This window comes from Eretmochelys imbricata, chromosome 3 (genome assembly GCF_965152235.1).
Source record: "Eretmochelys imbricata isolate rEreImb1 chromosome 3, rEreImb1.hap1, whole genome shotgun sequence".
NCBI classification, from domain to species: Eukaryota; Metazoa; Chordata; order Testudines; family Cheloniidae; genus Eretmochelys; species Eretmochelys imbricata.
The window spans coordinates 164,403,154-164,428,250 of record NC_135574.1 but is presented as its reverse complement, the minus strand read 5'-3'; the positions used below and the strand labels follow the sequence as shown (position 1 = coordinate 164,428,250).

The 25,097-nt window shown below is 41.1% G+C and overlaps 2 protein-coding genes across 2 annotated transcripts in view; one reads left to right on the top strand and one right to left on the bottom strand.

The window, feature by feature from the left end:
• Nucleotides 1–3,542, top strand: part of KCTD3 (potassium channel tetramerization domain containing 3) — a 61,172-nt gene extending 57,630 nt beyond the window's left edge. Inside the window, exons 16-18 of the mRNA XM_077812195.1 lie at nucleotides 1,989–2,173; nucleotides 2,259–2,397; nucleotides 2,975–3,542. Of these exons, the coding sequence (XP_077668321.1) occupies nucleotides 1,989–2,173; nucleotides 2,259–2,397; nucleotides 2,975–3,542 (892 nt within the window). The remainder of the gene's footprint in view (nucleotides 1–1,988; nucleotides 2,174–2,258; nucleotides 2,398–2,974) is intronic.
• Nucleotides 3,543–8,930: 5,388 nt separating this feature from the next.
• The window catches only part of USH2A (usherin), a 568,735-nt gene continuing 552,568 nt past the window's right edge, over nucleotides 8,931–25,097 (bottom strand). Inside the window, exons 65-71 of the mRNA XM_077811946.1 lie at nucleotides 24,448–24,686; nucleotides 22,448–22,665; nucleotides 18,964–19,140; nucleotides 17,237–17,320; nucleotides 14,286–14,530; nucleotides 9,776–10,000; nucleotides 8,931–9,020 (exon numbers count right to left, since the gene is read on the bottom strand). Of these exons, the coding sequence (XP_077668072.1) occupies nucleotides 8,931–9,020; nucleotides 9,776–10,000; nucleotides 14,286–14,530; nucleotides 17,237–17,320; nucleotides 18,964–19,140; nucleotides 22,448–22,665; nucleotides 24,448–24,686 (1,278 nt within the window). The remainder of the gene's footprint in view (nucleotides 9,021–9,775; nucleotides 10,001–14,285; nucleotides 14,531–17,236; nucleotides 17,321–18,963; nucleotides 19,141–22,447; nucleotides 22,666–24,447; nucleotides 24,687–25,097) is intronic.

Sequence of the window (25,097 nt, the reverse complement as noted above, 5' to 3'; positions counted from 1 at the left end):
TAAATGCAAGCTGGCTGCAGGCAAACTGTGTGTACTCTTTTAATGGATGCTTAATTATGTTCCTGATTTTAGAGCGGTCTTCTGTTCTTCCATGTGTTGGTGTGTATTGCTACCTTTCATTAAAAAACTGATCCTGTGCTTGCTTTTAGTTTTAAAATAAATGAAAGCCAAAACTGGTGTGGCAGTAGCTAACATGCTCTTGAAAGCCCTGGATACGAGTTTTAAATTGAAAGTGCTAGTACAGACATGGCTGTTAATAGTTCACCAGTCCCCCATACCTGTAATGCATGGCCTATCATCGGTTAATCTTGTAAGGAATAAAAATCCTTTAAGAGAATCAATCTTCTTTGCATCAAAGGTCATTACATATAGTCATAAGTAACTGTTAAAGTAATTAATCAAGAGAGTACATTTTCCATGCACCTAGGCTATCCATTTGACAGCTTGTTTGTTTTTTAAGCAAATAGCATTAGAAGTCCATAATATGGTTGGAGGCCAAAATATTGTCCCAATGAATGTTATAAATCACTGTGATTTAATATTCCGTGCATACACAGTGAAGAAACTGCCAAATGTTTATTAAAATTGGTGTCATATTAGGATAAATTTTAACAAAGTAATAACTCAAAACCATTTTCAACTCTGACCTCTTTTTTTGTTTCCTGTCCTGTTTCGTTATGGCAGATTCTGTATTCTAATCAAACTATTCTTCCTTGATAACTTAATTAAGCCACAATTTAAATTTTGATGCCACAGTAATCTCAGTAGTTATGAGTAAAGCAAAACAGGAATTCTCATTGCTTAGCCATTTTCTCTTCCCTTTAATTCATGCAATGCAGGAGCAAGTTTCAGTTTAAATATCCTGTTTGTTTTGTGCACAAATAAAAAACTTGTTTGTAAAAACACAGTGGAGTTGCAAAAAGCAAATCTACCATGCACTGGATTAGATGACTCCTAGAGCTGGCCTACATGGTAAGTTACTGCATGGCAAGTCAGGGGGTGAATCTATAGCACGCCAGCTTGCCTCATGCTAATGTCCAGTATTGACACTTCTACAGCGCAGTGAGAGTCTTGGAGTACAGGTTAGCAGATTGTTACACACTCTGGAGCTGTCACTGTGCTGGAGATTCATACCCTGGCTTGTCACACAGTTACTTGCCGTATAGCTAAATCCACAGTATGGAGGTACTCACCCTGGGCTATGATGGTAGTGGAATCTGTCCTCGAGTGTTTTAAAAAAAACTGAACAATAAGTAAGAACAGGAAGGAGGTGGCTAACATCCCCGACTTTTACAGGCTTCCTGATTTCACTGTTGTGAAATGAAGTGAGGTGAGTGACATCAAACTACCCGAAACTTTAGTCATTTCATTCCGAACCTCATTTTTCCGTCTCATGTAATTCTTATCTTTTCATCTTGGTGTGACATTTTCTGAATTTAAATAAACTTTTTTTGCGTAAACTGGTTAGTTTTTAAATTCAGAGTTGCCCTGGATTTTGTTTCTCTTTGAGAACAAATACCTGTGACATGTTTGAAGGAATTTGTTCAGTAAACTTTAAAAACTGACAGCACTTGGAAATTACATGCTAGTCTTGTACAATACTTAATATATGGTGCTGGCTTTGAACACATTTTGAGCCCAGATCTCTCTGGAGAAGCACATGCAAACCTCGAATCAGGAAATCGGCAACCCAGATTCTATAAGAAAGCAGGAAATTAATTATGGTTTTTTTTTTTAAATGTGTAGCAGCTACTCGGTATTCTTTTGGAATCTTATTAAAAGTAACATTGAGAAGTGAATTGAAAAAAATTTTATGAGTTAGAAATGGGTGTTAAAAGCGAAGGTGTAATTCGGCATAAAACAAACCATAGCGCCTTCTATCCAGAGATCACAAATCTTAATAAATTAAACCTCACAATTGCCCTCCACGGTATGCGATACTATAGTTAGGATTATAATCTGTAATTGTGTTAAATGCCTTTTTGTAGAATATGCGAGATCCAGGCCGTAGACTGTACCACAATTTCTTCGTTTACTGTACGAGAATGTGAAGGATCCAGTAGGATGGGGTCAAGACCACGACGTTACCTCTTTACAGGTCATTCAAATGGCAGTATTCAGATGTGGGATTTGACCACAGCGATGGACATGGTTAATAAAAGTGAAGACAAGGGTAGGTTGTAATGTAGCAGAACTTATTTTTTGGCTCAAATGCTTGCATTAGAGGTGATCAGTGACCACTAACTTTCTTTTCTAAGATGTAGGGGGTCCAACAGAAGAGGAGCTGCTTAAGTTGCTTGATCAGTGTGATCTGAGCACCTCACGCTGCGCTACTCCTAACATCAGTCCAGCAACTTCAGTAGTTCAGCAAAGCCGTCTGCGGGACTCAAGCTCTAGGTAAGCCAAATATCCACAGGATATACTATCAGCTGTGTGTTCAAAGACTTAGGCGAAAACTTTCAAACTTGAGTGTCTAATTTTAGCCACCCCTTAGTCCGTATTTGGGCACCTAAATAAGTGCCCTGATGTTTTTGGGACACTGCTCCCGTTGGAGTTGCATGTGTACAATTTAGGGAATGAGTGAGCCCTTGCTCACAGAGATAGGCAGGTTGGAAATCCTGAGCACATTCCATTGCCAATTATAGGACAAGCACAGCTGAGTGTGCTCTGGGATTCATAGTTCTGAAACATCCTCCCTCAAAAATCATATTTCTCTTTGTGTAACATGCATGCAGCTGACAAGCCTCGGGTGTTCAGAAGTATATGCTCTGTAACACATCTGGGAATCCAGTATACTCTTCGCAAATTCCAAATGGCTTTCTATTTGGCTAGAGAGAAGGAACAATTTGCTGCATGTTTCTTACCTTTGAAAGCTGAAGTCTGTTCTGAGGAAGGTGACAGTGATGTTTGTTTGCATCAGTATTTGTTGTAAACCGTGACATGAGAAATGTTTTACTGTTGAATGTGTTTTTAGCCTCCAGTTACAGCACCATGAAACCATCCATGAAGCTGCTACATATGGCTCAGTAAGGCCATATAGAGAGAGTCCTTTATTAGCAAGGGCAAGACGGACTGAGAGCTTTCACAGTTACAAGGACTTTCAGACTTTTAATATGAACAATAGTATGGTGGACAAGGCTGTCCCTGAGACTGGCAATCTGAGTCCAGTACAAGCTGAAATGAAGAAGGCAGCAGGTGAGAGCACTCCAACAGACAAAAAGGCAACAGTACTGGAAGTAAGAGCTACTAGAATATCATCAGATGCTGGGGCAGAAGGTCAGAAAGTGCCTGAAAGCTCTTCAGAAGTGAAGAAAAGAGGGCCAGATGATGAAAGTGAGAACAAAGTAGAGAATAAAAAGAAAAGTGGATTTGATGGAGGAGGGTTTCTGGGAAGAAAGAAAGTACCTCCTCTGGTGTCTTCACCAATTATTGTGGAAGGAGGACCTGAATCACCTGGTACAGCGTCCCCATCACCCACAAAGACGACCACTTCTCCACGCCACAAGAAAAGTGACTCTGCCTGCCAAGACTATAGCTTGTGAAAATGCTAAGTTGTGTACATTTGTTTTCAAGGGTTCCGATGAAAGTTTAACACTTAACTGGATGTAACTTTTTCACTACAGATTTATCATTTTAAAAAGGCTTCATTTGAGTGTGTCTAAATGAAAGAGTTAAAATTGTAATAAGTTTTCACAGTGCACCTCAACAACTTGGGTTTACAGCACAACCAGCAAACATACTCTAAATTGATGTACTTCATTTTCATATTGTATAAAGCCAAACAATACTTGGTACAAAACATTGATGTAAAATCCTGTTTTATGCAGTCCAGCATGCACTACAGTATTTGTCTTAGGAAGAGTTTTATAGGTAACTTTCTAAGTCCCATTACTGGACCTTACCTTTGAAATCACCAAAACATTAAATGCCTGACCCCTGCTTACTGGCCATTAAAGTTACCATGATTATTATTTGCAATTCCTTGGAGTCACCCATCTTGTCCTTTCACCTCCTTCAAGATAATATAAAGTAGAAAATTAGCTGGGTGCTAAAAGCTATTTCATCAATTTGAAAAGCTTCTCTTGCTGAAGTTTGCCTTGATTGTAGAGCGACAGTTTGTTTTTTCAGTATTGATAAATTTGACATTTATGTGCTACAATTCTTTTGTTTATGAAACAAATTCAAAAAGTCTTTATGCTTACAGATGTGCTAAAACATTATTTTGCATATCTTGGTCCTAATATTAAAATACACAGGAATGTTATTATCTGTACTTTTCTGCTCATTTCTCTTTGCAGAGCTTTCAAATACCTGAAATTATAAACTATAACCTCTTGTGGAGGGGGAAAAAAAGCATGCATTTTGCTGCTCATTACTGTATATAACACTAATGTCTAGGAAATGGACTAAATATCTCTTGTTAGAAAACTTACTAGGCTATTCACACATTCCTCTTCTAAGTTTGCTGCTGTACAACAATGCCATAGTGGTGTTATGCTCTTCCAGATCATGAGAGTTTCAGCCCTCAACCAGAAATGCTGGATTCAGGTCCCCCCACATCTTCCTTACAGCAACAGTAGTACTAAACTTCAGTAAAAGTAGGGCATGCAGAGTTAAGTCGATACCTCCCATACAACTTTAATGTATTTTTGTAAAGATACACTGCTTTCCCATAATGTGGAGACTTTAGCTGGAAGTCACTGAGTTTTGCTAGTGTGAGGGTGTTTTTGGTTCTAGTTGCAGTCCTTAATGCATACGTCAATTTCTTTGCAGACAGTTTCCAAGGACCTGAGACTCTGGTGTCTTGAACCAGGTAAGGCTAGGGCTTGTGAAAGGTGCCTGCTATTTTGTTTGGTTATGCACTAGGACAGACATTTAGGAGCAGTGATTTATAAAGTTTTGGCTATTTTTAAATGCGTCGAGATTTACAGAAATGGAAAAACAAATGAGCTAGAATACCCTTTTCTCCTTCCTCAAATTTTAGCTCTCTTTAAAGAAGAGGCTAAAAATGATTCTTTAGTAGAATGCAGGGTTGTAGCCACGTTGGTCCCAGAATATTAGGGACACAAGGTGGATATTAGGTGATATCTTTTATTAGACCAACTTCTGTTGCTGAAAGAGACAATCTTTCGAGCTACGCAGCGCTCTTCATAGTAGAGTGTTATAGCATGTGGTTTTGGTTATTACTCTTGCGCTTGATGTCATTTGCCATAAAATATAGGGGAAAAATTGGATCCTCAGACTGAGGTCAGTGTAGTTCTGTGCTGAAAAATTCAAAGTGGAAAGCCTTGTGTATTAGGTAATGACATCATATCAAATAGGCTCATTTTACAGTTATTTTTGTAAAGTCAGCCTTGCAAGTTCACCCAGTGAGCTGAAAGTTTCAAGCTGTTTTTATTTTTTCTGGCTCTGACTTTCAGTGGGGTTGTACAAATAGGTTTGCAGTATTTGGTGTGGTGATGTGAGAACCCGCTTTATTTTCAATTCTCAGAGTGATGGAGGAAACCCAGATACTTTTCAGATTACAACCCGACTTTGAGACTCCAGCTGCTCAGAGCAGTCAAAGCAGGAACTGCTGCAGGGGGTAAAATAGACACCAGCTGGGGCCAGTGCTCCCAGGTGTGTAGACTTGGGGAAAAACTCGAGGAAGGAGCCATACCCAGCCACACTGTCGTAAGAGCAGCTAAAGCAGGGACCTTCAGAACTTTCTCTCTCCCCTGTGCTTATTGGCTCTTTGCTCCAATCCTCTTCCCCCTCCCTAACAATTTGCCTTTCACCTCAGATTCACACCTGCCCTGTCCCCTTCTTTCCAGCTAGCTTATCCCCCCTCCAAAAAAAAAAATCATGGCTGTTTGCAGCCATTACATTGTTCACTCAGTTGTATTGCTACCCCCATCCTGTGTCTGTTTAGATTGTAAGCTTTTTAGGGGAGGGATTATCTACTACTCTTTTTACACAGGGAGGCCTGATTCTCGGTTGGGTCTTAGGCTTTACTGTAGTAAACATTCTTTCATATTAATAGGGGGAAATTAAATCTACTTCATTCCATGGCATGAATGCACTATAATATTTGTAGAGTTCTACTTAAATATTGAATGCTGTGGTATTCCTTTACATATACAGTGCTCACACTTTTATTCTTAATCCTTTCATTGCCTTCCACTTATGGAAGCTAACTTTAGACCCACCTTAGAACTGTTCCTCCTAGTACTGTTGGTCTGTGTATATGACTTCTGTTGCTAGTAGAATGCATGGTACAAGTCAGCGACTGGCATGCTCAGTGTTCATAGAATATCAGGGTTGGAAGGGACCTCAGGAGGTCATCCAGTCCAACCCCCTGCTCAAAGCAGGACCAATCCCCTATAGTTGCTCCAGATCCCTAAATGGCCCCCTCAAGGCTTGAACTCACAACCCTAGGTTTAGCAGGCCAATGCTCAAACCACTGAGCTATCCCTTCCCCCCCATGTTGCAATTGCGCAATGATTTTGTTCAGGTCTTAAAGTGCAAACTAAAGATGCCGCTCTTCAGACAGGATCTTTCTTAGGAAAGGAAACATCTGCAAGAATAAACAGGAGGTGCAGCTGAATAAGAGTTTCTTTAACCAGAGGCAGTGGAAAGTGCTGTTACTTCCAAGTCTCCATTTGTATTTTGTACACTGCAGAATAAGTCTAGCTGTACATTTGGGACATTTCCACATAATGAATAACCACATTTTTAAAATGGGAGAAAAAGTCTTTGGATAAAACCATTGCCACAACATTTACATAATACTAAAAACAAGCCAAGCTTTAACGGTGCTTGCATGTGAAATAAGATGACTGGTCAAATTCACACCTGCTTTTTTTTTGTGACTCAATCCCTATCACGTAGTTGATTTTAAATGAATTTTGAATTGATCTGTAGGGTAGGAATGTTACATTATGAACGCCAGCATTGATTACCTCCCTCGGCCAGCTTTAAGTTATAAGGCAGACAATCCTGCACCACAGTCTGTTTTGAACTTTCTGTTGCTAACTAGCCCAGTTTTTAATGTTGTGGATTGTTTAAAAGGTGAACTGGAGAAAAGGCAGCACAGTGTCACTACTTTCTTTATTGTAAAATTAATATCGAGCTTGTACATTCAGCCTAATTTTTAAGCACACACTTTTTTTGTTCTTTATATTATGTGGTAACAAAAATACTTGTATTAAATTTAGATGTAACCTTTTATTAATCTATATTTTCAGATTAATTTACAGGCACAATAGAATCCTAGTCTTGAAAATAAACCAATTACTACAGTTTGAACTATGCAATGCTTTTTTCCCTACCACAGAAATAATTAAGATACTCTAATCTGTACTGTACACTGTATAAGAAATTGCTAGTATTGTATAATTGATTATATTGCAACATGTATACCATAATAGCCAATACTTGAATTCTGCCTCCCTACTCCTTTTGAGTATTTCCTTACTGTTTAATTTAAATGAGACTATTTGTAGAGTAAGGTATGGGGGGGGAGGAAAGAACAGAATCCTATCTTGCCCTAAACGTATGTTAAAACAAACACTGGCAATAACTGTTCACATTACAGTAAACAGATTTCCTCTAGGGGCCCTAATGTTCCAGCTCAGCTCATAGGTATTCTGTCTTACGCCCAGCAGTTTGGATAGAAAATAGAAACAATGAGATCTGTCTGTTTAAAACGAAGCTGTAATAGCTCTTTTGTTCTTTCCTGTGAAGCTTACCTTATGGGTGGGTTTTTTACCACTTTGTTTTTGTCACATCCCTTTCCTAATTTGATGATGTTTGCATTTCACTGTTTCTCAAAGCAATTTCCAATTGCAAAATGTAAGGATCATGCCAAACGCATGACAACCAAGATAGTTTTGGTGGAGAGGCTTCACCACAATGCTAAACAGCAGCTGATTCACCAGAGATTTAATAGTAAATTATTTAAATATGTTAAAGACACGCCTTATTCCTAAGAATTTGTTTTTAGAGCTATGATCATCCTGACTTATTTCTCTAAGACCAACACCAGAGGGCAGGCACTAGAAACTACAATACATGTGAGTAAAATCCAGAACAGCTTTCACTAAATTACATTTTGATACATTTCAAATTTACTCTTGCAGAGTCTGGTGTGGCAAGGTTCTGAGCACCCTTAGATCTTATTCTGGGAAAGTGAGAGTACTCAAGATGTGACAGGATCACATCTTTCGTGATTTTAAATCAATCTCCTGTTGTACATGATCTAAAGTAGATTGAAATGGACAGAAACATTTTAGGGTTCCTGACTAGATGGGCAATTGCACAAGTTTTCTGTGCTTTTGCATCTGTAGCAATATTTCATAGACAGAATTAACTCTTCCTTCTTTGTTGTCTTAATTAAAGTGAGCAAACTGGGTTGTAATGCTCTTAAGAACAGATCTAAATGTATTCTACATTTTTATATACTTGTTGACCAAAACCCTTTTTTTTCCCCACTGATCATACATTTCCCACCACAGTATAATATAATGAAACATGATTAAAGTTTCAGGATTAGGTATGTGCAGCTGTTAAAAGTGTTTGTGAAACTTCTCTGTATATTATATTGGCTATTTAAGGTCTTGCCAGTACTGTGACACAACGTTGTACATACAATACATTCTTCTCACCTTCCCCTTTTGAAATATTTCTGTATGATATTTGCAATAAATGTTTAACACTGATCGATATGTAGAGAGTACATTTACAATATATAACTATATTCTTGGCTGTTGCAACAGTACTCCTAGAAAATGCATTCATACTGCTAAAGTTCCAGTAGGCACCCTTTTTAAAACATAATCCCCAAGCTGTTACATGAGAAATTAATTTCTACATTTTAAATTGAACAAAACAAAGATTTTGTGTTCCTTCAGCTGCTTTGGGTTGGCTGTGGTACTTACTCCAAATAGGTATCACAACTGGGTGTCAGTGAAGGTTGTATGTTCTTTAGTTACTGTACTGAAGCCTTTGATGGCATTCACAAGGTCTTCATCATCCACATACTAGGGAGGTAAAAAAATTAGCCAAATCACTTGCAGGGTTTAAGTACAAATTTAGAGAACTATAAATACTGACCTAGTCATAGAACAACAAAACTAGAAATAACAGAGATTTGTTGTTCCAAAGAAATAGACTTGCTACACGCACAGTCACAATACTTGACTGCATTATCAAACTGATTCGCACTAAGACCTGGTCTAGACACAGCTTTATACGGTCATAAAATCACATCCCTCACCAAAATAGTTCGTTAATTCCCATAAATATTGGTGAATAACCTGTACTGCTATACGCACCTTTACAGTGGTAGAATTGCAACCACTCTCGGGGATTGTACTGCTTTAATTATATCAGTTTAGAATCCGCATGAGAGCCACATAACCAATAGACTACTGAAACATCTCACTGAATGTCATGTTTTCGCTGTAGTTATGTGCAAAAAGGAATAAAATGTCTGATGTATACAGTACCGTAACTGTGTAAAATAGTTGGTAACATTTCCAAAAGCACCTTTGTGATTCATGAGCTGAAGTCCCACTTTCAGAAGTGACTTAGCTGCTTCTGAAAATAGGATTTAGGCTAGTCATTAGGACCCAGTACCTCAAAGGTATTTAGGCAAGTAACTCTCATTACCTTTGAGGATCTGGGCCTAGATGCTTTTGGAAATTTTGCCCAGCATCTTGGTAAACATCAGTTACTAAGATAATGCCAAATGTGCATGCATTCATGGAATTGTAGAACTAGAATAAGAACTTACCAACCCACTATCATGACCATGTATAATGGTATCCCACACAGAATCTTCTATTAGGGACTTCTTGTCATAGACATCAATAAGTTGACTGACACTGCGATGTAAAGACCCTTGGGAGTAGGTACGATTCATCTGCCTTTGACTCGGTATCTGTAGAATGGAAGTACTTTGGTTGCTACGATTACTCAAAGGAGACCCGGGTCCTGGAATTTTTGTATCTGCTAGTCCCTAGGAATATTGGAATAAAAGGGATGTGCTTATGAAAGGTTTACATGAAAAATGTAATAGATTAACATTTCAGCTCAAATAAATCTGTTACAAAGTTAGTTATTTTCAAGGGCTTTATTTTGCAGTAGAAGCCATAGTACTAAAGTAACATGGTAGTGGTAGAGGTTTTTAGGCTGATAACAGAACATCGTTATCACTAGCTCCAGCTATTGTTCCCTGTGGAAACAATGGCTTACTGCAATGCGGTTTAACAAGGTGATCTCTTGAAGATCGCTTGTTAAGCATGCAATTGAAACACGTCATCACAGTAATTGCCATTCCATTTTAGAACCAGGAAATAGACAACTGATGGAACACTTGCAAAGTTAGGAAGCACCTGGCTTATCTGCCAGGGGACAATACCTGGCAATTTTAGCAACTAGCTTTTGTGAACTTGTGTAAGTATGTGTCTCTAACCGCCATTTGACCTTTCTCGCTCTCTGGTTTTCCAAAAAGTTGTGTAAAACAAATTATATGTTAAATCGACAAGTAGAGCCCCAAATGGGTTTTTTTAACATACTGAAACTCCTACAGTACAGTAACACACAACTATGCACGTTCTTTATTATACCCTTTAAAGTGGCAGCTATACACCACTTTGGATCATCTGTCACAGAATCTTCAACTGCTAACAGCTGTGCAGTAATAAAACATGCACCATGCAAGAAATTCTCAGGCAAAACACTTCAATTAATTCCAGGTTTGATTACCACAGCACACAGGTTGCATACTCGTTAACTATACCTCAAAACGCATTGTGTAACTTGTTAGAGTAACACTACTTGCGGACTCTGACATCTCGGCAATAGAATCAAACTGAGATTTAAAAGGAAGGAGAGTTGTTAACAGCAATGCTACATTAGCCCAGGTGCTGTGACAAGTGTTTTATTCTGTGGTTAGATTACACTGTAAATGTAGCTAAAAATAATGGTCAGAGCTATGCTGATTCACATCAGTTGAGAATCTGGGCCATTGTACTCAACTACAGGACAATGGAATGATTTTTACAATACAAACTCATGGTGGTTGAAAATGAATTTGTTAGTCTCTAAGGCAGGTTTCACTTGTTGTATTTGTACAGGACAGCAGAGGATGAAAGTTCCAAATTCAAGTCCATAATTGAGTTTTGTGTAAAAACTGCGGTGTGACCTTGGAAGTGATGATAAAATAAAAATGAATGCCTCCATCTATAGCCCTTTCCTAGCAGTTCAGACTGAAATGTGTGTGCAGACATAAGCACTGCAAAGTCTTACCTTATCTCTGCTCTGTGAGACTTGTGAAGATGAGATGAGAGGAACTTGTAAAGGAGTTGCAATAGGATGCTGATGGCAGGGATTATCAGTTAAAGAGGTTTTCTGCATTTTTAAAGCATTGTAGGTAGAGAATAGAAATGGGATAAATATATAAGTACGTAGAAGACAAGGAGTTAAACAAAAGGGACGGTATCTTTCATTTTCCCGAGGAGAAATTGGATATAAGGCACATTCTGGGTTTTTGGGTTTTTTTTTTTTTTTCCTTCCCCAATTTAAATTTCTGCCAGTTGTTTAGCCAAAAGAGGAGCCACAATTATATTGTTGAAAGTGATGGCACAATGTGCGCTGTAGCTGCTTGTGGAATTAATACAGATCTGAATGACTTACTTCAAGCTATTGACATGTCTGCTTGTATATTTTAAAAAAAAATCTTTTCAAAAAGTTGAGGAAAAAATAGTGGGGAAGAGGTTGTAACGAGAGGAGTGATTTAATGGTCTTTAGAACCCAGGAGTTCCCAGGAGCTCCTCAGTACTTATCTTCTTGATCACAGGACTTTCTGTGTGCTCTTGGGTATGTTACTTTCTGCCTCAGTTTCCATCCTAAAACGGGCATGCATACTACTACTACTAACCTTCCTCAGTAGGGTGTTTTATATAATTCCTAACTAATGTTCACACGTCCTAAGTAGTATTGGACTCCTTTCCCCAACCCTCAGCTCCAAGAGAGTATTGTGTCATGTGACTCCATGGCAAGTTAGGCGATTTTCAAGTCTCACTTTGTATTTCCAAAGCTAAATTATGATTTTTTTTAACAGTTCCTCATTTAGCCTTTTGTAATTGACATTAAGAGTTGCCACAAAAATGTTTCTAAGGCAAGCCGCCCCAGTCTCAAGGGGGTCCTTCTGAAAACAGGCAGATTTTCCTTTAAGGCACCCACTTGGCCACCTAGCTCAACACCATTCCATGAGGAGCCAGAACACTCACAGGTCCTTAAGGGGCTACATAAAGATCTAAACTGGCAGCTTAATGGGTTGTTAACATAATTCTTTAAATAAAGACATGAGAGCAGCATGCTTACTAATCAGTGGTGTTGTGCCTGACAAGCTGAACAGATGTGGCAGCTGAGGGCTACTGTTCCCTGATGAAGGGCACATCATAGAAGGACAAGATGGCTGGATGAATCCATAGAAATACACCCTTCCTCTTTCCAATCTGACAACCCAAACTCCTGGAAGGCAGAGTCCTTCTCAATTTTTGCTTATACCTTGTGCATGCTAAATGGTGAAGAATGTGTTTAAAGCCCCCAATTCAACTTTTACACAGGAAAATACAATGTCAGTAGGCCCAAGCAGCCCCCAAAGAAAGATGTGAAGCAAAAGAGAGCAGGGGATAGGAACGGGGAAGGAAAAGGCACAAACTCACAGTAATGTGCTTTTTGTTGCTATAATTATCTAGGATTTTATACTGTCATCTATCACCATGGTATCTGAGGAGTCTATATGTGTCAGCAGGGTTTAAAATGCTGTGGTTTTGCATTCACTGAAGTCTGGCAAAACTCCCATTGACATTAATGAGTGCTGGATCAAGCTCATAGTTTGTACTGAACAGTCACTTGAAATAATGCATCCGATGACATGAGCTGTAGCTCACGAAAGCTTATGCTCAAATAAATTGGTTAGTCTCTAAGGTGCCACAAGTACTCCTTTTCTTTTTCAAATAATGGGAAACTAGTGAGCACTATTCTAATATTTATTCCTTTTGCCTGAGAACTAATTTACATAATGGGGCAACTCCTCAGCTAGTATAAATAAGAGTGACAGACTAACGATTTCCTGAATGAACTTCGCTAAATTAAATTAAACCTTACTGAATTAGTTTTCATTGTATTAAATGCAAATATGTATGGTGAGATTGTATGGAATTTATTTAGTAGGAAGATTAATGCAATCTGGAACGTATGAGGAAGTCCAAAGGTCTTTTTGGAACAATATGTGTGAAGTGGATTTCTTTAGAAAGAGCTTGAGCAAATTCTCCCCCTAGTTCAAACTGGGTTCTCCAGGGTCCAAGAGACAAAGAAAGGTGTTTGAGATGAGTTTGTTTACACTGACGCAGAGCCTTCTTCCTGAACCAGCAAATGGACAGGACCGCAGCTCCACAGAGGGTCCCATCTTTAGGGTAAGGGTGGAAGGCTGTCAGAATCCATGTTAGGATTGGGGTGGACTCTGGTAAGCTTGTTAGCATGTGTGTAGGTTCTTCTATTTGTTTTCACCTTAGGAATAAAGTAGGCTTGCAGAGGAAGTGGTATGCAGTAAGCTAGAACTGTTGACAATCAGTCTCTGAAGAGAGAGCAAACAGGTGTGCTTGGGCAACCTGTCAGTGCTGGGAAATACAAAGAGAACAGCGCAGCCTGGGAATACCCAGTCAGAAGGGGGAGAGACTGGTCTCCACCCAGAAAAGCAATGGCCGTGGAGCTAGAAACCAAGAATTGGTGCCTTTGGTGGTCCACTATGGGGAAATACAGGTTTAGTTGCCCTGAACTGTGACTATAAGCATAGCTTGACTGAGTCAGTGGGGCTATATTGATTTACAGCAGCTAAGGATTTGGCCCAGTCAGTGTATCAATACCTGAAGAGTGACCTCCCCAATAATACAATAAAGCTAAAGATGTCCTACCCCTGTGTCATTTAAGGAGTTAAACGTATCTCGGTCTTCCTACCACATTCATCACTGTGGTATCTGACCAAGAAAAAAACCACCCAAGTTCTGTTGCTTATTTGAACGGTAATCACCACTTACTCCCAATTTACAGCTTGGGTCATTTTGTAGCTTACAGATACTCTTTCACGTGAAGCAATATGTACATTTTCCCTCTTACTATATTCAAATTGTAAGTTAATGTCCTTAGACTGCAACATTATCCTTTGTAACATATGTTCCATTGCAATAACTCTCTGTACAATATAAATACACATTATTGCGCTTTGCATGACATACCATGTGGGTGTCTCCTGGTGAATATACAGTCATTGGCGATGTCCGCTTTTGGAGTGGAACTAAGGGAGGCCTTTCTCTTGCATCTGGTTGTTTTTTTATTTTTCTTCGTAGAATCAAGGACAGAAAAATAGCCAAGAGGATCAAACCTAGAACTGCCATTAATATCACAAACCACAGTTCAGTGTAAAATGTTGCATATTTAGTCTCTGCTTCATCCTTTTCTCCAGGAGTTGTTAATATAGGACCTGTATAATCCAGGAAGGTAAAAGGGAAACATTATTTTAGAAAGCAGTTTAGTGATAGATCATCCCCTTATTTGATAATAAATTAGAAAGAAGTTTGAAGCAGTTTGTCACAGTGTGCTTATTTGCACTTATGTTCAAGGTGGTGTAATGGTTCAATATGCTAGTGGGCTGTAATAAAAAGCTTACTGCACTCAGGAGACCATGCTTAAAGTTCTGGCATTGCTGCCTGGGTTGGAAATCACCACTGCACTGGCATCTCCTAGGAAAGGGGGGGGGGGGGATTCGTAAAAGGTTGATCAAAGTAACCTTGAACAGTTGAAACAATGATAATTTCAGGGTAATTTCAGAGAGGTGCAGACAGGATGTTTTCTGCAGCACTATAGCCCAGCACAAGAAGCAGTTGCTACTGTGGACACTGCAGCACAGATTATAAAACAATAAAGCCAAAAAATTAGGATGAACGAAGAGGCCAAATAAAATCAAAAGCTTAGGACAGGGCCATGAAAAAGATACACAAAGTGTTCCACTGTTCCTTCCAATACATGGTGCACATCACTGCACAGCTTAGAAAAATCACTTGCATGGTGGGCAGGGGGAGGAAATGCCTTGTAGCAACAGTAGCTTTGCAGAATATGCAGCAATGCATTCAAAGAGGGCTGAGGGTGCTAGAGCCCCAGAAACAAGAACAGAGGAGAGGTGACGCCTTTGCCACAAAGCCACTTCTAGGTTATAAAAAAACAAATAAACTTCATCTATTTACCACCCCTCAACACAAAGGACATCTGGCCAAGAAAATGAAATCAGGTGTCTATGTTGTGTCTAACAAAACAAAATATTTTTGGCTCTGAAGTCCTATTTCAGCTTTGGTTCAAAGACACCTAAGGGGTTTTCACAATGTGATTATCCCTATTCCTCATTTCTGGTTCAGGAAGCAAGGGTTTAATGCAGGACGCTGACAATATCCTCCACTCTTCTAGCAGATTAAAAAGTAATCCACTGCTCCGCCACACCTGCATATTGAGACTGGCCCACACTGATGGCTTAATACGAACTTGGATGTGGCTCACAGAGAAAACTAATATGAGCACTTGCAGAAAGGAATCTCCGATACAGGCCAACAATGGGCCCCCATGGCAATTTGTAATTGTTTACATCTGCCAGGGCTCTGCTTCCAGGAAGTTCCATTGTTTCTCCTTAGAAACTGGTGTGGTGATTTACCTTAATCTGATCTGTCTCGTGGATGATATGTCTGAGATATAACTAGTGGTCAAAAAAGAAAACAAGATGTTTGGCTGCATAAGGAAAGGGATGAAGTATAATGCCTTTATATAAATCCATACTACAGCCTCAGCTGGAGTGATGTGTGCAGTACTAGGATCCTGCACCATTAGAGTGGGTTCAGAGAAGGGTGATAAGAGTGATTAGGTACATGGAAAGACTCTTACAGAAAGAAAGGCTGAAAAGATAGGGATTGTTTACAAAGGAGATGAATATGAGGGGACATGATACAAGTATATAAAATAATGAATGGTCTAGAGAAGGAAAATGGGGAGCTACTGTTCTCCCTGACGCACAGCACAAGAACAAGGGGACATCCAATGAAATTCAGCAGTGGGAAATTCCAAACTGATAAAAGGAAATACTTTTTACATGATGCACAATTAGTCTGTGGAACCCACTGCCTCGTGATGTTGTTGAGGCTAAGAACATAAGGGAGTGGACATTTATATGGATATCAAGAACATATAGAGTTATTATGCTTAAGGTTTTTAAAGGAATATTAAAACTTTGTATTTCAGGTTTTAAGCCAATCTCTGTCAGAGATCAGGATAAGACCTAACATGGGGCGGGGGGGAGGCGCAGCTTACTCCACATTTGTCTATTGTGGGGTTCTTATATCTTTCTCTGTTGTTGGCCACCGCTGGAGACAGGACTAAATTAGATGATCCTCAGGTCTACACCTATGTTCCTACGTATCTAACAGCAGCAAAATCTCTGTATTTGGATGCTCTTTGGGCAGGCCATGGACCTGACCCTGCTCTCCTCAGCATGAAAGACAAAACTTCCAGTGATTTCAACAAGATCAGGCCTTGTGTCAACATCCCTCTTCCTCAGCTGAAGACTGGAAAACTCAAGTTTCAGCCTATTTATTGTGATGTCACCACCCCATTCCAGTCCTCCCAAGAGACCTGCAACCAAGAGAGGGGTCAGGAGTGATCTTTCTAAGGTTTAACAAAGAGAAACTCACCGCCAAACCATGTAGCATTTAAAAAAAATCATGACGCTGTTCCTATACATTCTGAAGGAATAGTAAAGGGCCCAAAGGGTTTTGATTTGCTTTGTATTTCAGCTTTAACACGGGCAGTAAGCTACCATCCCTACTGTGGTGCTGATGTACAGTGTTAGCAGGTTTTGCATTTGTTTGATTTTTTTTTGGTGGGAGGGAAAGAACTGTGTGTAAAATTCTCATTGGTTTAAAAGAAGCTCCAAAACAGTACCTGCTTCAATAAAGAGAAACTTCCTGAATAAATTCAGCTGGTGACAAAGACACATTAGCCACATACCTTAATGCTTCAAGAAAAACTTGGGCCAGATCAATAACTTCTATTTCCAAATCTGATCTGATCCAGTATGCGTTACACCTAATTGCTCAGCACAAATTCACACATAATTAGTAGGAGCTAGGTAACGTCTCTACAGGTTTACCCAGTCCAGTCGCCGTGCTGTATTTGATCACTGGTGTGAGGGCGCTCCCTTCATCGGTGGTACACGTTACTTGAAAGAAAAAGGCTGAACAAAAAAGGCAAAATACTGAGTTAGAACTCTCAAATGGGACACTCAAAATACGTCAGCCCTGATCCTCCAACAAGAGCTGCTAATGTGCACGGCTGCATTCACGCACAATCACAATGGGACTCCCCATAGGCACAGCAGTCAACGCTAATTGATCCCAAAACAGCCCTGAAGCCTGATAATTCACTAATATTCAGCTATTAAACTGTATATTACAGTGGCCTTGTTTGTAGTTGTGATGTTCCCCTATAACCCCCACATTTTCACAGGCTCATAACCTTTCCAAATCAAACGGAATTGCGCATGCTGGGTTCTGTGTCTGACAGTCCATTTTTAAAGAAACTTCGCGACAAACCCGCAGCCCTGTTTCTTATAATGGGAAGATACAAAACCCCCAGACAAACCCTTCCCACCGTTAAATAAACAAACTTTTTGAATAGGGGTTATAGCAAAAAAGGTTGAACTTTGAAAGCTGAAATCTAACTGAGCCATAATTTCCTCATGGGCTGGTGATTTTGCTTGGTCTGAGGAATTGTTTGGAGCACTTGAAAATGGCCGTGCTCTTTACCAAGTCAGGAGGTGAGAGGCACTGTGCCCACATGCACAGCCAGCAAGCAAATATATTAGATAAGGTCATACTAAAACTTGTCAAGAGACAGCTGGGCAAAGCATTGTCCAGCTGCTGCCATACTTTCTGCACACATTGCCCAGCACGATAGTCCCTTGCCCCACCAAATTGTGTGACTTGGAATGATTTTTGTAGCTTAAGCATTGATTTAGATTGGCAGTGACTGGCCTTCCTTGGAAAGCATTTTGAGCATTATCACAATTTTAAGCATCTTAATCAGGAAGATTTTCTCATGCCTATGGCACTTTATCAAAAGCAGTATAGTTCCAGTAGAATCCGTGCAGCCAATGAAAGGAGCAGGTACAGATGCAACATGGAGGTGATAGCCTTCCATGGTAGAAGGACTCTCTTCCCTATGGATCCCAAATATCCACAAGGCTGGGCGGATACACCTTCTACCTGCTTCCGTGATTCATCCAGGGCTCAATCCTGCAAGGTGTTGCGCACTCTATCCCAATCCCGCAAAATACATAAGCATGTGGTTAACTCTAAGCATGTGAATCGTCCCATCAACTTCAGCAAGATGAGTGATGTGCTTAATGTTAAGCATGTGCTGGATTGGACTATCGTCCTCGGCACCTTCCAGAATCGAGCCCTGAAAGGGTCATGGTGGAAGTAGAGGGCACATCATATCTTTGTCCACTCCTCCTTTTGAGAGGAAGATCTGTAGTAAACTCCAGGAGGTCAGCCTCGCAGTGTTTCCTGGCCATCTATACCCATCCCATGGAAAGGGTAGAATTTATTCCAGAAACATAATCAATTCCCCTCACCCGCCCCTGTACCTCAAATAACCACTGTTCCTATAATCACAGTAGGTACTAAAGGAGTTTTGATGGAAAAGTGCATTCAATCATCAGGATAAAGAGTACCTTACTATACATACAACATCAGCTTTTCAAGGAAACTAGAAGTCTAAAGAGACAGTCCACTGCTGTGCAATGGCTGGCCAACTTCGTAAGATTTAACATGTAATAGATAAACACAGGCCTTGAAATGGGAAATTGAAACTGACTTTTGGCCGACGTCCTCGGTAAATACAGCATGGTGTCAAAGCCACTGTAGACACGCTGGCCTCCCTCAGTTAACACGTACTCCTTCAACTGTCCATTCAGTACAAAAGTGTGACTCCAGTCTAGGTAGACCATGGATAAATTGCTGACAACAGAAAATGGAGCTTTGTACTGAGGTACTGGGGGGGTGGGGGGGAAAGAAAAAGGAAACAGCTGATTTATAAATTGTAGGCATCTCACTGGGTTGCACAAAATAAATGCACCAGATAAGAAGTGTTACAGGCTCTCTCACACATACCCACCCTATGGAAAAAAAACCAAGGAGAGGCTACAGGAGGAGGCTGCCCTTGCCATTATCACACTGAAATATATTGTATCTGCACCCTAAGTGAACCCCACAAGGAAAATTAGTAAAATTTGAGCGTAAGCTCCTTGGAGCAGGGAGTGCCTTTTACTATGGCTGTTCAATGCCTACTATAATGGGGACCCTGCTAGATTGGGGGGTACAGGCACCATTGTCATACTTAATGACGTCCAAAAATTAAGGATCAAGACATTCAACACAAGGAATGAGTTATATTCTATCAGCTGCACTGGTAAAATGCTACTGGGGTTCCACCAGTGTAACGGGCCAAGACCATGTTCTGTTCAATCATAGAATATCAGGGTTGGAAGGGACCTCAGGAGATCATCTAGTCCAACCCCCTGCTCAAAGCAGGACCAATCCCCAATTTTTGCCCCAGATCCCAAATGGCCCCCTCAAGGATTGAACTCACAACCCTGGGTTTAGCAGGCCAATGCTCAAACCACTGAGCTATCCCTCCCCCCCTCCAATAACAAGTCTGGCACCAGAGCTCAAGTGGTATTAAAAAAAAAATGTATTGGCGCGGGGGAGGGAGGGAGTAGGGGTCGCCTCTCATCTTCTACAGAAATGAAAACACTGGCTTCTCCCCCCAAAATAATTTTTGCTCCCAGCGTTTCACCTCTGGGGCACATCCCCCGCTTCGAGTGGGGAGGAACAGAGGAGCCACCCCATCTCTCACAAAAGCGGAGGAGCTGCTACTGGGCTCCTTCTGCTCCCGCCTCTTTCCTCCACAGAGGGGAGGGTGAGAGAGCTGTGTCTGGGTCAGCAACTGCTCTGATTGGCTGCTTACACCCTAAGGAGGCAGGCAAGCAGGGGTGGCAGCTTTGTATAATTTTTGGCGGGGCCCAGAACGGGTCCAAGTTGCCTCCCCCCCCACACACACAGAGGGGTTTGGTGTGTGGGAGGGTCTCAGGGCTAGGACAGAGGGTTGGGGTGCAGGGGTGAGGGCTGAGGAGTTCAGGGTGCAGGATTGCGGTGCTGGGGGGGGGTGAGGGCTCTGGGCTGAGGCGGGGCTGGGGATGAGGGGTTTGGGGTGCAGGCAGGCTGCCCTGGGGCTGGGGCCAGAGAGGAGGACTCCCCTGAGCCCTTTTCCCTCCCACCCCCCCCCAGCAGCACACTCACCCTGCATAACTGTCACTGCATGTGCTCCTAAGGCCCCTCTCAGGTCCAGGAAGCCCCCCTCACCGCCCCTGTGGTGGGTGTTGGGTGGGGCTGCCATCATGCGTGCACCTCCTCCCTCCGCAGACAGCAGCCAGCGAGGGCCACCTGCTGCCCAGGGCGCAGGCACGTGGGGCTGGGGGACGCTCCTGGGGAGGTGCGCGGGGGAGCAGGCGGGGCCGGGGGGAGAGACCTGACCCTGAACATTGGTGGAGCCAGGCTTCTAGGCCATGAATATTGCTGGAGCATGGGCACCACGGGCCCATATAACTCGCCGCCCCTGCAGGCAAGTGGCCAATCCTAAGGGGTTTTCACCCCAGGCAGGACTGAAATGACCACCCCTCAGTGACCTGGCTGGAGCTACTGGAATTTTATTTGCTGGAAATAGATCCCCTTTCAGCCAGGTGTATTTTAAGCACTGATTGGCATACAAGTTTCCTATTCAGGGAGACACCACTGGTTAGTGTCTCCTGGATGGTAGTATAATTGTCTCTTGTTTTGTTGTATTTTTCCTCTCTTTTAACAGGTAAAATATCTTTATTACTATTAACTATAATTGGAGGCTATTTTTCGTATCAAATCAATATTTACTGCAACTAAGCCCAAAGCACTAGCTGAAGTTAATATATTTGTTCTCCAAACCTAACTGCTTTGAGAGTGAATTATGTCCTTTTGGCATCCATTCATTTTTAAAGCTTTTTCTTGAACCATTAGTTTATTTTCAGAGATAGTTAAAAACCCTTACAAACAGCAATTCAAGTACAATAATTCACTGTCTTGACTAATCAATCAGTAGTGCAGTACATTAGTATATCATCAAGTCCCAGTTCCCAAATCTTGTCTTCGATGAAAGCAACTTCACTTACGTGATGCAGACATGTTAATTTGTTATGCTTTTGGCACTGTACTTACAACAAAGAATGCCCATAAACCATTGCCTCCTTTTTTAATGAAATGTTTTAGTTCTTCCTAATGAAGGAGACACAATGAACCAGAATGAATGCAAAGATTTTAGTGGCTCGGAGGGGTTGATGTGGAATATATCAATATTGTAATTAACTTAGTAATGCATAGCACTGCTCTCTACTAGATCAAATCAGTACTGTTCAGTTGAGTATCATAGGCTCTGTACTGCTGAGAGCTGAGGGAGTTTCTCCTTTAGCTCAAGTGGCAGAATCCTATGCTTGTGGAGGAAGAGAATGTAAAATCAATCTCCAGGGTCACTGTGGAGTTCAGAATGGCTGTAGTGTGCAGCATAAGGACAACTGTGAAGTTCCTTGAACTTTATTGCAACACCTTAGTGGAGCTGAATAGAAGTTCATGATTTATTGGATTAGGTTTTAATAATTTACATACTGAGTTACTATTGATGTAAACAGGTTTTTTAAAGATGTGATTTTTTATAAGTTTTTTGGGTTGGGGTATGCCAAGGAAATTTACTCTGCCAGGTTATAGCATATAGATTGCCAAGGCAAAATACCCATTATTCTTCTAAAATTTCTGTCCCCCTTCTATTTTGTTTGCTCCAATCATTATTACACCCCGCCTACCACTTTACTGGGCATATTTCTTTTTATTAAACTGTTGCCTTGTTAGGATGCATTCATGAAAAATAGGACATACTTAATACTTCCCACTGAACAGAATTCATAATGGAAGGACAAGGATCTTAAACTAAGAAAGGAAAAGGTTAGGCTAGATGCCAAGAAAACAGTTCTGAACAATAAGAGCAATCAAACGCTGGATTAGACTTCCCAGGAGTGGGTGGCTGAGATATATTAACTAGAGATGTTCAGAATAGTTTTGGAAGGATGCTAGTGGGAATGATGTAGTTAGTTCTGTGAAATGGATGGGAACAGACTTAAATGATCCACATGTTTTTTCTGGAGCTATACAGTTCCACAGACTAGAAAGATGGGTATTTCAGACTCACGAATTGCTCTTTATGGTCACTATATACTCACACTCCTTCTTGGTAGTAAAGCTGGTCCACTCTGAAGCACTGCTGCCTACAGAATTGTAAGACACCACTCTCATGTTGTAGATTGTGTAAGGCTGAAGATCACTCACATTGGAATTCTGATCTTTACCTGTATACTTCACTTCAATTGGTCCAGGGTTACAGGTCTTTGCTTGTGTTTGTAAATGTGGAGGGCAAGCAGTGTACATGTGGAGTTCGTAGCTAGAGAAAAAGATTGACATTTTGATGAAAATCTTATCAGAGGAACAAACAAACCATCAGTGAGCACTGTTTCACTCTGGCTGCTAGATGTCTGGTTACTAGTTAATGAGATGGATCTCAGCTTCATTGCTTTTGGGCACTCTAAATCCCATTCAATCTCTAATGCTTTGGTCCTGATTTTAGGATGATGACCTCTAATCCCATGCCCACAAACGATTATGCTTGTAGTTTGACACCTGCAATTTTGTGCCTACCATGAAACTGTGGATGTATTCACATCTAACTGCTTGCACCTGCAAATTAGGTAGTTAAGTCTAGCTACCTATCTTTGGTATTTATAAGACATATATATCTGTGATATATATCTGTGATGTGACTTATTGCTGGTGCAAAACAGCAAGTGCAACTCTTGGTTGGTGCACAATTGCACTTGCCTCATTACGATCCTGGTGAAACTCAGGCTGAAACGTTAATCCCTGCTATGCCTTAGCAGGGCTGCATTTCAAGTCCATTCTGGGAGAATATAAATGTGCAAGGTCAGTACTTAAAAACTCTCTTTGTCACACACATACCAGGCAGCTGCCATCTTGGGCTTGGATTCATGGTGTGCTGAAGATGGGGGAATATGCTGTCCCTCTCTGAGAGGGAACAGGTGACCATTTTGGGAGCATGTTGCTAGTTACAGTAACTGCTTAAGAACTGAACCTCAGTACAGTACACAACATTGTCCTGAAAACTGGACATTTTTTGGAAGAACTCAACAGGACAGCCCACAGGTGAATCCATACCTAGGCGCAGGGGATTGGAGGAAGTGGGTGCTGGTGAGCGACATGAACAGCTTTACATTTAATTTTGGCTTAAGCAGGTTTTCCACTTGCGGAATGGCAGCAGTTTTTTGCTTCTCGTTAATTCATGGTTAAAGATGATTTTTCACTGGTTCTGATGGCTAAGCTTGCTGTGGGGCATTTGGGGAGTGGGGCAATACAGGATATTGTACGTGAACCTGCCATTTCTATTCAAAATACGCCATAGATCATCTGGTTTCTGGTGTGAGTACACTCATGATGCTGTAAAATACAGACTAATTTAGAATTGTACAATGCACTTTGTCTGAGGCTGCCAATGAAAACCACTCAGAAGCATCAAGTGCTGCTGCCTGTTTAGGGCTGGATCCTCTACTCTATAGTGGAAAAACTCCCAATGACTCAAATGGGACAGGAATGGGCCCTTATTGAGTGTGCTTGCTGCATGGAAAGATTTACACTTGTTCGCAATAGACTACACTGGCAACTGATTGGCTTCAAGGTGCAAATGAAGATGTTGACTTTGATTTATAAAATCCTCTGTGCTTTGGTCCTGTCTAGTCCAGAGAGCATTTCTTTTTCTCCTCCTCTCCCACCCCCGCCTCGCAACAGTTGATTTCTATGGCTTTTGCTAACAGTCTCTCTATGTGAGTGGCTGAGTGGCAGAGATAGGAAGTTTTCCATCGCCTGACTCTGAAATTCACTTCCCTTATTGCTCCAGCAAAATCCAAGTTTAGTAACATTTAGGAGACACTGCAAGGTTCCTCTACCTGTACAATGTTTTGCTTGAGAGAAGATGCCCAAGGAGGGCAAGCACTTGTTGGGAGGATTTCTTCTGCATGGAATGTACACCAATTTGGAGATCATCATCATAATTTACCAATATATAAAAGAATACTAAAAACAGCACATGAGATTATCTAAGATGACTAAATCTCTGAGTTGGCTTTGAAAGTTTAAATCAGATTGTGAATCTTACCTTTCCACAATGCCATTGGGTGACCGAGGTGCATTCCATTGGAAAAAAGCTGTTCTTGAGGTTATGGTATGTATATGTGGAGGGGGCTGTTGAGAGGGTGGTGCTGGTTGAGTGGTTAGTTGGGCGACTGGTCCTTTGGTGCAACAGTTGAAACATGTGCAGGCCTCTACACCAACAGAGTAGGTGGTGAAAGGTTTAAGTCCATGTATCGTTTGCTGGGTGGCAGTCCCTTCAGACAACTGTAAAAGGCGAGAGAGAACTTTACACAGCACAGCGCACTGTAAATGCTAAGTCAGATTCCTTAAATGTTCTAAGTGGTAGGATCTTTGACTTGGTGTGTCCAGGGAACCCAGATTTGACCTTATCTTTCATCATCTAGTCATACAGGGTGAAATTCACCCAGTGCAGTGGGTCTGTACAAGGCCTTTCCCATTGTTTAAGTCCTGTGATGGACTGCACTCGTGAAGCAGCTATGCACAAACACCTCTACATCCAGCATTATGAGGATCACACTGCTGGCCCTGAAAAGTTGGTGGACATTGTCAAAGAATGACAGGCAGATGACAGAACAAGGAGCAATGATCTCAAGGTGCAGTGGGGGAGGTCTAGGTTGGATATTAGGAAACACTATTTCACTGGGAGGGTGGTGA